This window comes from Protomyctophum bolini, assembly GCF_963924005.1.
Source record: "Protomyctophum bolini genome assembly, chromosome: 8".
Lineage (NCBI taxonomy): Eukaryota > Metazoa > Chordata > Actinopteri > Myctophiformes > Myctophidae > Protomyctophum > Protomyctophum bolini.
The window spans coordinates 32,437,051-32,449,666 of NC_137869.1; the positions used below are offsets into that span (position 1 = coordinate 32,437,051).

Consider the following 12,616-nt stretch of genomic DNA (forward strand, 5'->3'; position numbering starts at 1 on the left):
GATAGAGGGACGAGAGAGAGGGAGAGGGAGAGAGAGAGAGACATGCCGGGGTGTCTGAGGCAGATTTGGGCCAATGGCTCCTGGAAGAACAGAGTATAAAAAAATAAAAGATTGGCCTGGAAACATGAGAAAGAGACACAGACGGAAGGAGAAAGGACAGAGGGAGGGGGAGGGGGAGCGTGAAAGACTCGAATATAGTTCATATCCCTGAGAGCTGAGTCGAACTGTAACGGAATCCTTCCGATTATGCTGCTTCACAGCTTTTTAAGAACAGTTGCACAATTATTATTATTATTATTGTAGCCTTCAGATGAATAATCATAAATCACTATCTGCTTAGTATATCGGTCAATATTATTCATGGCTAGTCTGAATGTTGCACATAATACAATCCTTATGGTATCTTTGGTGATTGTGAATGAACACTGCCTGCATTGCTTTTAACCTTACATTTTTGCATGGGTAACTACAGTAGGATTGGACAACAATACCATAATCTATAAGGTTTTTAGACAATCAAACTGAGAATTGTAGAAAAGGGATCGTGTTGGTCCATCTAAATCTATGTGTATTTACATGGATATGAAATTCACACATGTTCCATAACCCAACAATAAGAGTTATCTGTATAAAACAAAACACACCAATCGAGTTGGAATAGCAGCAATCCAAAAATAAATAAAATAATTGCAAGACTAGCTCAGATTCACATCTTTATATTACATTTACAGTATATTATGTCAGCTAGGCCAAATCATGTTAACATGATTTGCAGTACAGTTGCAAAATTAGGCAATCATTCAGAGGAAGCACACACGCTCTACATTTCAAAGTTATCTGTCTCTGCAATAGTCCTTGATATTTGAAACTGAATACTAGAATGAGTTTTCAGAATTCTGTGTGAGTCAGTGTCAAGTCAACTCTTATTACCTTAATTAATACTCAGCAGAAGACTTCATGTGATGTGAAACCAGGCCTGCATGGAAGAAAAGCCTGAGAGTATTTACTACAACCTGCTATGATCATTTAAGTTCTCACCTTTAACACAATCAGCACCAGGATGTCTTTAAAAAAGAAGGACGTGTGTACACGTCCTAGCAACCCGTCGGTTCGATTAGTTATGACGTTCCCACACGTCGTACGGTCTAAATGGGTCTTATTTTATGCATCATTAAAACGTACACAACAAAAACAAAAGTTCACAATAACCACATAGCCTATATATATTTTGACATATCGTGACAAAATGATGCAGGCACTGGAAATTTATTTATATATTAATTTTAAAATATACATATCATTTTTGACATTGTAGTTGTTATATCCTGGCTCTATGACTCTGCAGCATTCGTTTTGGATCAGTACTTCTGTGGCTTTGTTTCAAACAGAATTATGGGAATCACAGTTCTAACACACTATGACCAGATGAATTATGGGAATCACAGTTCTAACACACTATGACCAGATGCTGTCACTGCCAAAAGACTACTAAAAGTAATGTTACACAGTATGACTTTAAATATGGTTTTGAAGCCTTAAGTCATTGGTGTGGTCGTGTTCACCAGTGTACTGCGTGCCTGTGATTCCAAAGCTTTTATGTGTGTATTTTATAATTTTTATGGTCACTGCATGTTGTTATTGAAGTCGGTGCTTATTTTTAGTATCAATAATATAAGGGTCAGTGTGTTTTCTACACAGCCCACCTGGAGCCACTGTGGACAGCAGATTACAGCAGTTACATGCATGCTAGATAAACGACCACATGATGTACTGCATTTCAGTTATTTATATATTATAAAATTGCACAGTTCTCCTCGCCTCGGTTGCTTACAGTATGTTATTACAGTATGAGAGAACTTCAGTTTTTATGAAGTATGAGTACGCAAACTAAATTGTGTTATGACGACACCACCACCACTACCAAAAGGGCTGGTCATCAAAACAGTGAATCACTGGTTGCAACCGTTGCAAGCACAGTCTAAGCAGTTGGTCTTGAAGACTTACTGTACACAACAAAATCCTCCTAATTTACCTCTGAGTGTGGAAAAGTTTAGTTTAATGAACGCATGAGGATTTTGCTGTGTATAATGCCACTCAAAAGTTGGCAGATAAAATACCCACAAGAGAAATGTTGCACTCTTTCCACAATAATATCAGGCATCCTATATTGTAGTTAGGTTGGTCTTGACTAGTTAGTATCAGGCATCCTATATTGTAGGTAGGTTGGTCTTGACTAGTTAATAACAGGCATCCTATATTGTAGGTAGGTTGGTCTTGACTAGTTAATAACAGGCATCATATATTGTAGGTAGGTTGGTCTTGACTAGTTAATATCAGGCATCCTATATTGTAGGTAGGTTGGTCTTGACTAGTTCTGCTGGTCTGATCTGGAACAAGTCTTTATCTATCTGGGGAAGGTCCAACTGATCAGCTACTGTTATAACTTATTGTTCTTCTATTCTACATTTTATAGGGTGGCCTCAATCATCCAGAAAACATCATAGAAAAATATATGAAAATACATACTCTACATGGATGGGGGGGTAGATACTTCTATGGAAGCCCATTTCTGCCATCTGAATTGTGAGGTTTAACTTTTCTTTATATCTTTGTATAGAGGGTATGTGCATGCATAAAGTGAATGGCAGATCGAGTGGCAAAGTGAGTGACAAAGTGAGTGACGAAGTTAATTTAATGTTGTTTGAAGTCATTTAATGCAATCAAATAGGACTTTTCTTTTTGGATGTATGGGCTGTCAAGGCCAGAAAGATTTTGCCTCTCAGTAGGCGTTCAGGGAGGAACATCAGTGTAACCCCAAATGTTTCAAATGTCATTGCAGTGAAATTACAATCTAGTGCAGTAAAGATTACAATCTAGTGCAGTAAAGATTACAATCTAGTGCAGTAAAGCGGCGTTCAGACCTGAATATATATTGGCCTCGGTTGGTCCTGTTTGTGCTGCGTCAGGTCGCACCGCTCCCATTCGGCCAACTATCGTCTTTGCATTGACTTCGTATGTAATCGCGCCACTCTAACCATTCATGTCTTCCACTCTCTCTCTGTCATACAAATTACTTTTTATGTTTTTATACCTCTCCATCTTTCTGTCCTATTGCCGTCATTCACATTTCTCTGTAAGGTTGGGTTATTAGTTACGTTTGTTTGTCAGTCATGTTTGTATCAGCAGTCAACGGCTGTGATTTGTAAATGTCTGTTTTCACTGGCACAGTCAACGTTAGCAGCACACAAAGCCTACATTAGCACGTTAGCACATCATTGGTGACGTATAGGCATTGTTATGATGAATGAACCAAATTCTCCCAGTACAGTGAGATCGACGGATTGTTTTCAATTTACATTTTAAGATGTAGATTATATTGTCATGGATAAGGGTATCAAGCCAGTTAGCCCGATAATAGACTTACAAATCAGGTTCTAAATGCTTGACTCAACTAGAGATATTTCATTTAACTGACTGAAAGCCTTTTTAATTGTACAGGGAAGCCATTATATTTTTCTTATCTCTTTACACATTGTGCTGTGAATTTCCAATCACTGAAATGAAATGCCTTCATAAAGAACAATTACATTAACACAGTTCATGCATTGTAGAACATACATTATGCTGAATAGATCAATATAGTTCAGGGGTCTTCGACGTAGTTCAGGCCAAGAACCCCCTTAGCTGACAGAGATGGCGAGAGATTTCGCACACAAACCTCGTCCGCACTCCGCACACAATATAGCCTTGAGCGAGACAAATGAGTATCTCCTCCAATACACACACGCGACACAAACAGGCATGTGTGTGTGTGTGTGTGTGTGTGGACTGTGGACACACGTGCCTGCCTGTGTGCCCCCCCCCCCCCCCCCACACACACACACACACACACACACACACACACACACACACACACACACACACACACAAATATATATAGAGGCCTGGGACAAGATCAGTAAACCAATTCACAGGTTCTTAACAAAATGTAGTTGTATTAAACGTGTGAAGAGGAGAGACGAAGAGAAAGAGAAAACAAAACTGTGGCTGTCATGAAGCTCTCGCTCCTCAGCCATTATAAGTGTGCTCTAAACCAGAGACCATGCCGTTGCTGTTGGCCAGAAACCTCGTAACTCCATATTTAAACTATTGTTTTTCCTAATTGAATGTCCCAGGCCTAGTTCAATCATACAAGAGTGGCACACAAAAGTAATGTAAACTAAATCTAAAAAAATCTACAAGCTCACAACCCGTCACGATTACAAATAATGATAAATAAGCAGCGGTTTTGGACATACATGGTTTCCACTTGACAGCAGCTATTACTGTAACAGATCACTAAATGTAGACCAGCAGCCCACTCAGTGGTGCGTTAGTGTGAAAGAGACAGACAGACTGACTGTTGGTGTAAAAATACACCCAGATCCTGTGAGACTATCTCTATGGCAGTGGTTACTATGGTGACAGTGCATGAGGCTGCATGTGAGAGGATCCACCCGGGGAATTCACCCTCTGGATCTGCTGATGAGCACATGTTCCCACACACACACATGCACACGGCCGCACGCACGGCTGCACGGCCGCACGGCGCACGCACTCACTCACTCACTCACTCACTCACTCACTCACTCACTCACTCACTCACTCACTCACTCACTCACTCACTCACACACACACAACACTGATACACAGCTTTTAATTAAAGGGACTAGAATTTTGCGGCAAGGCAATAGCGGGAGGGCGATACTCGATATTGTTTTTTTGTTTGGTTTTTTTACTTGGAAAAGCAAACATGGCGACCCATGATGTTTTCATATATCCAGTTGCGTGGAAAGTGAAAACTTTGCAACCTGGCTGAGTGGCCCTATTGTTTGTTTTGCTTGTTTTTATTTCCGCCTAAAAGCAAGCATGGCAAGTGGCAATGTTTCTATATACCTAGAAAAAGTGGCAATAAAGTTGCTTGGATGTCGTAAATGTGACAAACTAGCGGTACTGTACTGTATTGTACTGTAATGTACTGTACCATACTGTATGGTTCGGTACCATAATGTACCGTACTGTACCGTATTGTAGCATACTGGACCGTACTGTATCATACTGAACTGTGCCATACTGTACTGTACTATACGGTACTGTGCAATACTGTCTCATACTGTACTGTACGCTACTGTACTGTTACATACTGTATTGTGCTGTGCTGTGCCTTACCATACTGTACTGTACTGTACTGTACTGTACTGTACTGAGCATACTGTGCGGCTCTGCCCGGTGTATGTGTGTGCGTGTGTGCAGTGAAAAGGGAAAGGGCCGGGGAATGAGGAAGTTGTGATGTAATTTGCATCCCAGCGAAATGTTGCACAATAACAGTGTGTCTGACAAAAGTAATATTTGTACAGTAAATATGGCAGTTGTGGGGAAGCGATGTAGTGCATATGGATTTGGGATGGCATGCAGGATTTTTTATGCATGGAGTGATGTGTGCTGACGGAGTGGTTTGGTAGGAGAAGGAGAACGTGCGTACCCCCTTTCTATTAGGGTAGAAGGATATTTCACTTTCAAACATCTGCGGTCATCTCAACATCTACTCTGGCTTTTGTGTGCAACCCCAATAGTTTTAGCTAAGTCGGATCAGCAGTTTTGGACAACCGCTTATCCCATCATCATCATCATTTATTTAACTGACGACCATGATCACATGGTTTGGAGCACAGATTCATAAAAGTATACAATCGGAAGTATACAATACATTACAGATTACATGATATACATAGACATATCGGAAGGCTTTCCCCATTTGTACAGTGGAAGAAAATTTATCAGAAAAGCACCCAATTTATAGATTACTTTTAGTTTTTCAGATTTTAGTAATGCAATTTATTTAAACATAGAAGGGTGGGTAAAAAAATTAAGTGGCAGGTATTTTTGCCTGAAATTCATAATGCCAGTATTCTTACATTCCAACAAAACATGATACTCATCTCCAATTCTGGCTTCATTACGTGTAGGTTACAAATCCTCTGACTTCTTTCCAATCCTTTATCTCGATGACCTTTGGGATTCTTGTGTTGTTTAGCCTAAGGTTGCAAATAGCCTGTCTATACTTACAGTTTTCACATAGAAGGTATTTTTCTAGTTTGATCCGAATGACACACCGTTGGAAACCACACCTCCGACAAGTCTTTTACGATGCGCACGCCGAGTTTGAAGTCGGTCAGTCCCATATATGCAGTGCATGTGAGTATCGGGTTTGCTTATGGTTGTGTCTGAATCATAGTGTAGTGGCTGGTGGTCCTATACAGTATATAATGTATGGGCTTTTGGGGTTTGTTTATGGTTATGTCCGAGTCATACTGACGACATACTGACACAGAGAATGTGGAATAGTCCCAATTAGCCTGACAATTTTGTTTCACTTCATTATTCATATTTTTTTAATGGGCATGGCTAGCGATTCAGGGCTGGTCCCAATAGCTCTCCCACTGGGTTTGGCAATGGCAGCATAGAAGAAAAGAGAATAGAGTAGTATATGCTACAACTGACCACTATTTCCGCACAGAACCATAATAAGAATAAAATTATTATTTCATATATTTAGGCTATCATAGTGATTTAAGGTAATAAAACCAGACTGTCCTTTGGCTGAATATTTCATTGATTTCTGTCAAATAATACAATCAACTGCATTTATTAGTCATTAGTTGTTTTTATTTACCAGTCTGGACAATAAAAAATAAACTCTGGATTGACGAGGATGTAATCGTTTGTGAAGCCATCGTTTGCCACAGATCCATAATGATTAGCCTAATTATTATAGTTTTTAACATTTAACCAAATACACATAGCCTTATTATACCAATTTGAATTTTTGTTTTGAAATGATTTGATGTTGAAAAATCTGGTGTAATATATATATTGTACCTGTAGAACCTGTTCTGTTGTATTTTGCTTCAGGGTCTGGGAACTGGCACAGCTTGGTCTCAGTGGTTATTGGTTGTGGTTGTGTATAGATGCTGGCTAGTGGTGGTGGCTCTGGAGAATCAGCGGTCTGCTGCCTACTACAGTATCTGATCTGGGCAGCTTTTAAACACACAAGAGAGGACAGCGTGTTCTCACAATGCTATCAGCAGCCTATCCAGCCATCTAAAGTGGTCCCGGTCGCACAGTGTGCACACGTGTGTGTTTCCCTGTGTATTCTCGGGATCTGATAAAGCAGCAGGCCTTATCTCAAAGGTTCCTGGTGTTCCACTCTGCTTTCCACTGCTCTTCTCTTTATGCACTTCTCACCATTAGCCTTTCTTTTTCTTTCTCTCCACACCTCTGCTATCCTTCTTTGTTCTTCTTCTTTCTCTCCTCCTCCTGTCACCTACTTGTTTTTCTCCTCCTCACCACAACCCCTTCCCTCCCTGTAATTCACACTTTATACCTCCCTATTAGGGTTGGGCAAATATGTTGAAAAACGATATTTACAATCGGTAAGTCACTGACTTACTGTAAAGTGTAGGCACCATGTTCTTTTATTCTAACAGAAAAAAGAAAAACTAAGTATGTCAACTATATATTTTGTTAATTTCTTTCACACCCCACTGCCATTTTGGGAAATATCTTCTGAATACCTCGATGACGCGCTGCGAGACATAACCAGAGGAGCAGAGAGGCGATAGCCTTTTCTCTTTACAATGCTAACCTTGTATAGACACACCTATTTCCTTATTAACAATGTTACTGTGCCAGCTATGGGAATTAAATAAATTCCCATAGCTGGTGGTGACGGAGGCGTTGCATAGCAACCGGATCTATGTTAAAAGCTGCCATGGGGCTCAACCATTATATGCACAGAGTATACGTTGGGGTCCGTATATATACAGACCTAGCAAATAACGTCCCATAGCAGGGGGGTACGTATATATTCAGACATGGAAAAGAAATAATTAATAAAACATAACGTGTGATAGCTTAAATATCGCTGGTCATGGTCGTTAACAATGTTTACTCCCTTAGTAGATTTATTTATTTACTCCCTTAGTTTAATATCGTTATTCCCACAGTCATTTTTCAATGCATTTCAATGGGGGGCCGTCTAGAGATTCCAGCAGTGACACTATTATGACTCGTCATTTTCTGAGGTGGATGGGCGGTGCTTCGGGATTTGGGATCTCCTTCTTCTGACTCACTCAAACTAGACACAATCAGAGTATAGTTGCATTGGCAAATGTTTTCACAAATATTACACAATTATATTAGGAGAAAGTAGTGCCATTTTTGTTACCCTGCCTTTAATCTTGTTGTGAGCTCATGTACAGTAGTAAATAGGTTAATCGTAAGCTCATGTACAGTAGTAAATAGGTTAATTGAATAATCAAGAAGCATTTTTCTACAAGTTCTACAAGCTTGTAGATCTGTTATTTCATTATAAGTTTGAAATGACATTGATTTGAAGTTATATCACCCAGCCCTACTCTTTTCCTCATCTCTCTCATCACTTTCGTTCTCTCCTCTCATCTCCTGCGCTTCATTCCCTTCCAGGGTCACTTCAGAGCCAGAGCCAGTTCAAAAAGGAAATTGAAGTGGCATTGAGATAACTGACCTGTGTAATACTTCAGTAAATTGAATACATAGAAATTCTTTCATTTTCCACTTGCTACAACTCATGGTTGCTCTTGGTGCTGGATTGCCAGATGATCTGAAAGCCCGCATTTTAGGATGTATTTTGTGTATGCACATTCAATCACCAGAGTTGTTGTGAGCTTGAAGTTGATGGTATTTCTGTGACTGCATATGTACATTGTAAAACTACAATTAGCTACACTAACTACTAACTGTAGCTACACTACATTGTACAATGTACAATGTACATTGTAAAACTCGTCTTTGATATGGTGTGGCTATTGGCTATAATTATGGTACTATGTACGTTTATAATATATCTGTAAAATATCAGATGCCCTTCTGATTGGGTACGAATCAGATTGGCTTTCAAAGTTTGCAGGATGGGCCCATATTGTACAAAATCTATCATCACAGTGTCTTATTTGTCATGACACACACACACACACACACACACACACACACTGCCAGTAGGCCAAGGAAGAACCGTCATACAAATCCTTTTAAATCGTCTCTTTTTCAACACACTTTTGGCTAATACTCCCATAAATGATGTCACACTCACACAATTCGGTACATATTATCTGTATTGTCTCCATTCCATCGTGAGGAACAATGCACGCGCCTCCCATAAGGATCCACTTTCTTTGTTGCTTGTTTTCTCCGAAAAATACTATTATATTTACTATAATATTTCTGATCGCATCGCGCCAGCCATGTTACCGCATGTGAAACCTAACAAATGTCGGCTGCTGCTCGAAAAAGTTTTTGCCCCTCCTCTCGTTAATTGCACCAGGTTGATAGTTCGGATTAGTTTTATTGATTTTCTTTTGTTGTTTCCATTTTTGCTTTTCTATTCTTCAACACTCCAAAGAAGTCGCCCCACTGATTGAAAAACAGTTGCACATACTGTATATAGTGCTGGCCTAGCGGTTGGTTTAGGCTCTAATGCAGCCTGACTGGGAGTTGCTGGTTCAAGTCCCGAGCCTGACGACTTTTGCTCTCCTTGTCTCTCTCCCTGTTTCCTGTCTCTCTTTCTACTGTGTACTATCAATAAAAAAAACTCACACCTAAAATTGGTGCAGCTGTTAATGCCTATTAAATATAACCATAATGCTCAGAAGCAGGAGCATGATGATGTTTTGTTCTCACACCTCACCCATACCCTCGTAACTATGCTATTTTACATGCAGCCAAAAGCGTTAAACATTATTTTGTTGCTCTCTATTGACACAATCCCTCTCCCCCCCCCCCAGTGCAGTGTCTTGAAATGACCACTAAGCGGAAGCTGATTGGCCGGCTGGTGCCGTGTCGTTGTTTCCGCGGTGAAGAGGAAGTGATCTCGGTGTTGGACTACTCCCACTGCAGCCTACAACAGGTCCCCAAGGAGATCTTCAGCTTTGAGAGAACCCTGGAGGAGCTCTACCTCGATGCCAACCAGATAGAGGAACTACCCAAGGTAACTTCCCCACCACCTGACTGTACTGTCCCTGACCCATTAAGACCTGGAACTCATCTGTGTCACCTGCTTTTCACCAATTATTTTAAACTTTAGGTGTTGGAAAAATAGCAAAATTGCTATTTTTGAAAAATCGTAAAAGCGTGTGCAAATCTTTGCACGCAGGGGTCGACGGCCAAATATATATAATTTTGGGGCTCCTTTGAAAACCACTGATATAGAAACATACAGTAGGTTTTTCAGAAAACTGTGATGATTTTAGAATCATAGGTATTATTAATAACTCATAGCTGTTGTTACTTGCTAACCCATAATGGTCGTTTTCTAATAGTGGATTGACATATAGAGCTGCTGGTTGAGGAGGTTGGATAGTTAAAAGCACATTCATTACTCCAATTATTGGTCATTGGATCAAGCTGTGTTAAATCTAGGAACGCAGGAAAAAACATCGACCTGTTTTCCTTTGAATTTGCCTCTGGGGGCGGCTCTAAACATAATGTGGAGGATGTTTCCTGTTTGCTCCGCCTTAGGCTCTACTCTTCCGATGAGGCACCTATGTTTTCATTCCCACTAACAACAATGTATGTATACACGTTCTGAATGCCCCTGGCGACAGATTCAGTAGCGTATGTAGCTCGGAATCAGTTTTTGAGAGATTAAGCTGTGTTAGAATCAGCATCACCTTTATCGCCACATGACAAGTTTAAAACTGTGTAAAACACCTTTTTTTTTGTGCAAGCTCCATCGTTTTAAAGAAAAGTATGAAAAATGCAGTAGTAGAGGTGTGGAAAATGAACCATTTTAAAGGGCTAAGAGATAGGCGGTAGTCGGTAGAAAAGGAGCAGCTGGTCCCAGGTCCCTCATGTGTACAATCCTTGTTCATTCATTATGAAAACCTGAACTCTAAATAGTAAATACATTAGTAACAAGCTACCTCACTATTTGGTTTGAATCCGACCCGAGGCCCTCTGCTGCTTGTCTTTGCCCTTCTCTGTCTCCTGCCATTTACTATCCAATGTCGCTATTCAACAGCAACAACAACAACAACAACAAATTCAACAACAACAAAACAACAACAACAAATTCCACTGTTACGTTCTTAGCTTACGCATGTTTCATGATAAATGCTTTTTATGTGATGTATTCCCATGCTTTTTGTTCTTGCTTAATGTAAATCGCTCTGGATTAAGAGCGTCTGCTAAATGCCTAAATTGTAAATACAGCTACATCACGCAGACACTGTGAAATTGTTGCAGCTGAATCTTGCAATAAAACTTTAGATTTTTTTAGACTTCACTCATATCTCAAACAAAGACAGGTGGGTATGTCGAGTGTCCGATATGAAAGACTTCAAGTGTTTGAGAAAAGGTTAACGTAATATCCTGCTTGAGTTTAAGAGACTATATTGACTGAGTAACATTTATCAATAAAAACTACATGAATTGTTTAAGATACTGTATGTAATGATTGCCACTGCAATCTTTAGCATTACATCTTGCCTGCACATGTGTCTGACAGTGACTGCAATTGACTGATCAAGACATGAGGTAAAAATAAATTAATGTAAAGGAGTCAGCTATCCTGATTGTCCAGGGACTGTGTGTGGAGTCTGTGCGCACACGTGCATGCATGCCTGTGTGTGTCCTGCCAAAATTATGTAAGAGCCATTGAAAGCACCAGTGTGAGTGGCCTTAATGCGTATAGGAGAACTTGGAGTGCTCCTTAAGTATCTGTAAGTGATTGTGTGTTTAAATAGTAGTTGGGTTTAAGAGGTGTGTGTGTAAAAATGATAGGATTCTTTTGGATGGAGTGAGAGACTATGTTTTGATTCACACACACACAGCACAAGCACACACACGGACACAAACTTGCTTATCGATTCCAGTTATTTATTTTTGGGGGGGTGGGGGGGGGGGATGTTGAGATAACAAATATATCCTCATTCTTTAAAGCATTAAGTGAAGTGTAGTAGTAGTGTGACGGTGCCATGTCATTGTTCCTCCATGCCGATGGTCCGACTGGCCCCATTACTAACCCTATATCCCTAACCCTAACCGTTGGTCCGACTGGCCGTGTAACGTCCTATACAGTGTTTGATGACAAAACAGTGGACATGCAAGGTCATGTTGACAGCATGGCAACTCTAACCTGACTCTGCCAGATGGGGGCGGTATTGATTCACAAGTTCACAACACAGCGTCCATCTGGAATCGCTGACGCAGTAGCGAGGAACCGAGCCTGCTGCGGTTCGAACCAATCAGCGGCAGCTACGGGTGGGATCTGCCAATCACCTGCCAAGTAGCTTGAAAAAATAGGGCCCGTCTTCTTCAGCGATTGGGTCCCAGATGGAAGTAGTTTGTGAAACGAGTCTTCAATCTGGCGGAGTCAGGTTATGGCAACTCAACCACACCCAAAAATGCATTAGCCATGACTCTTTGACTATCGTATGTAAATATGCTATTATGTCTTTTTTTTACTTTTCCAATGTAGTTTTGGTCATAAAATGGATATAGACGGATACAGAGATCTCCATATATGGGCATTGGGCACAAA

General features: G+C 40.3%; 1 protein-coding gene across 2 annotated transcripts in view; it reads left to right on the top strand.

Moving 5' to 3' along the window:
* Positions 1-12,616, top strand: part of lrrc7 (leucine rich repeat containing 7) — a gene marked incomplete at both ends in the record, with an annotated part of 78,254 nt that overhangs the window by 14,534 nt on the left and 51,104 nt on the right. For both annotated transcript variants that reach the window (XM_080770066.1, XM_080770067.1), the window contains one exon: positions 9,861-10,063. In XM_080770066.1, the coding sequence (XP_080626192.1) occupies positions 9,861-10,063 (203 nt within the window). The remainder of the gene's footprint in view (positions 1-9,860; positions 10,064-12,616) is intronic.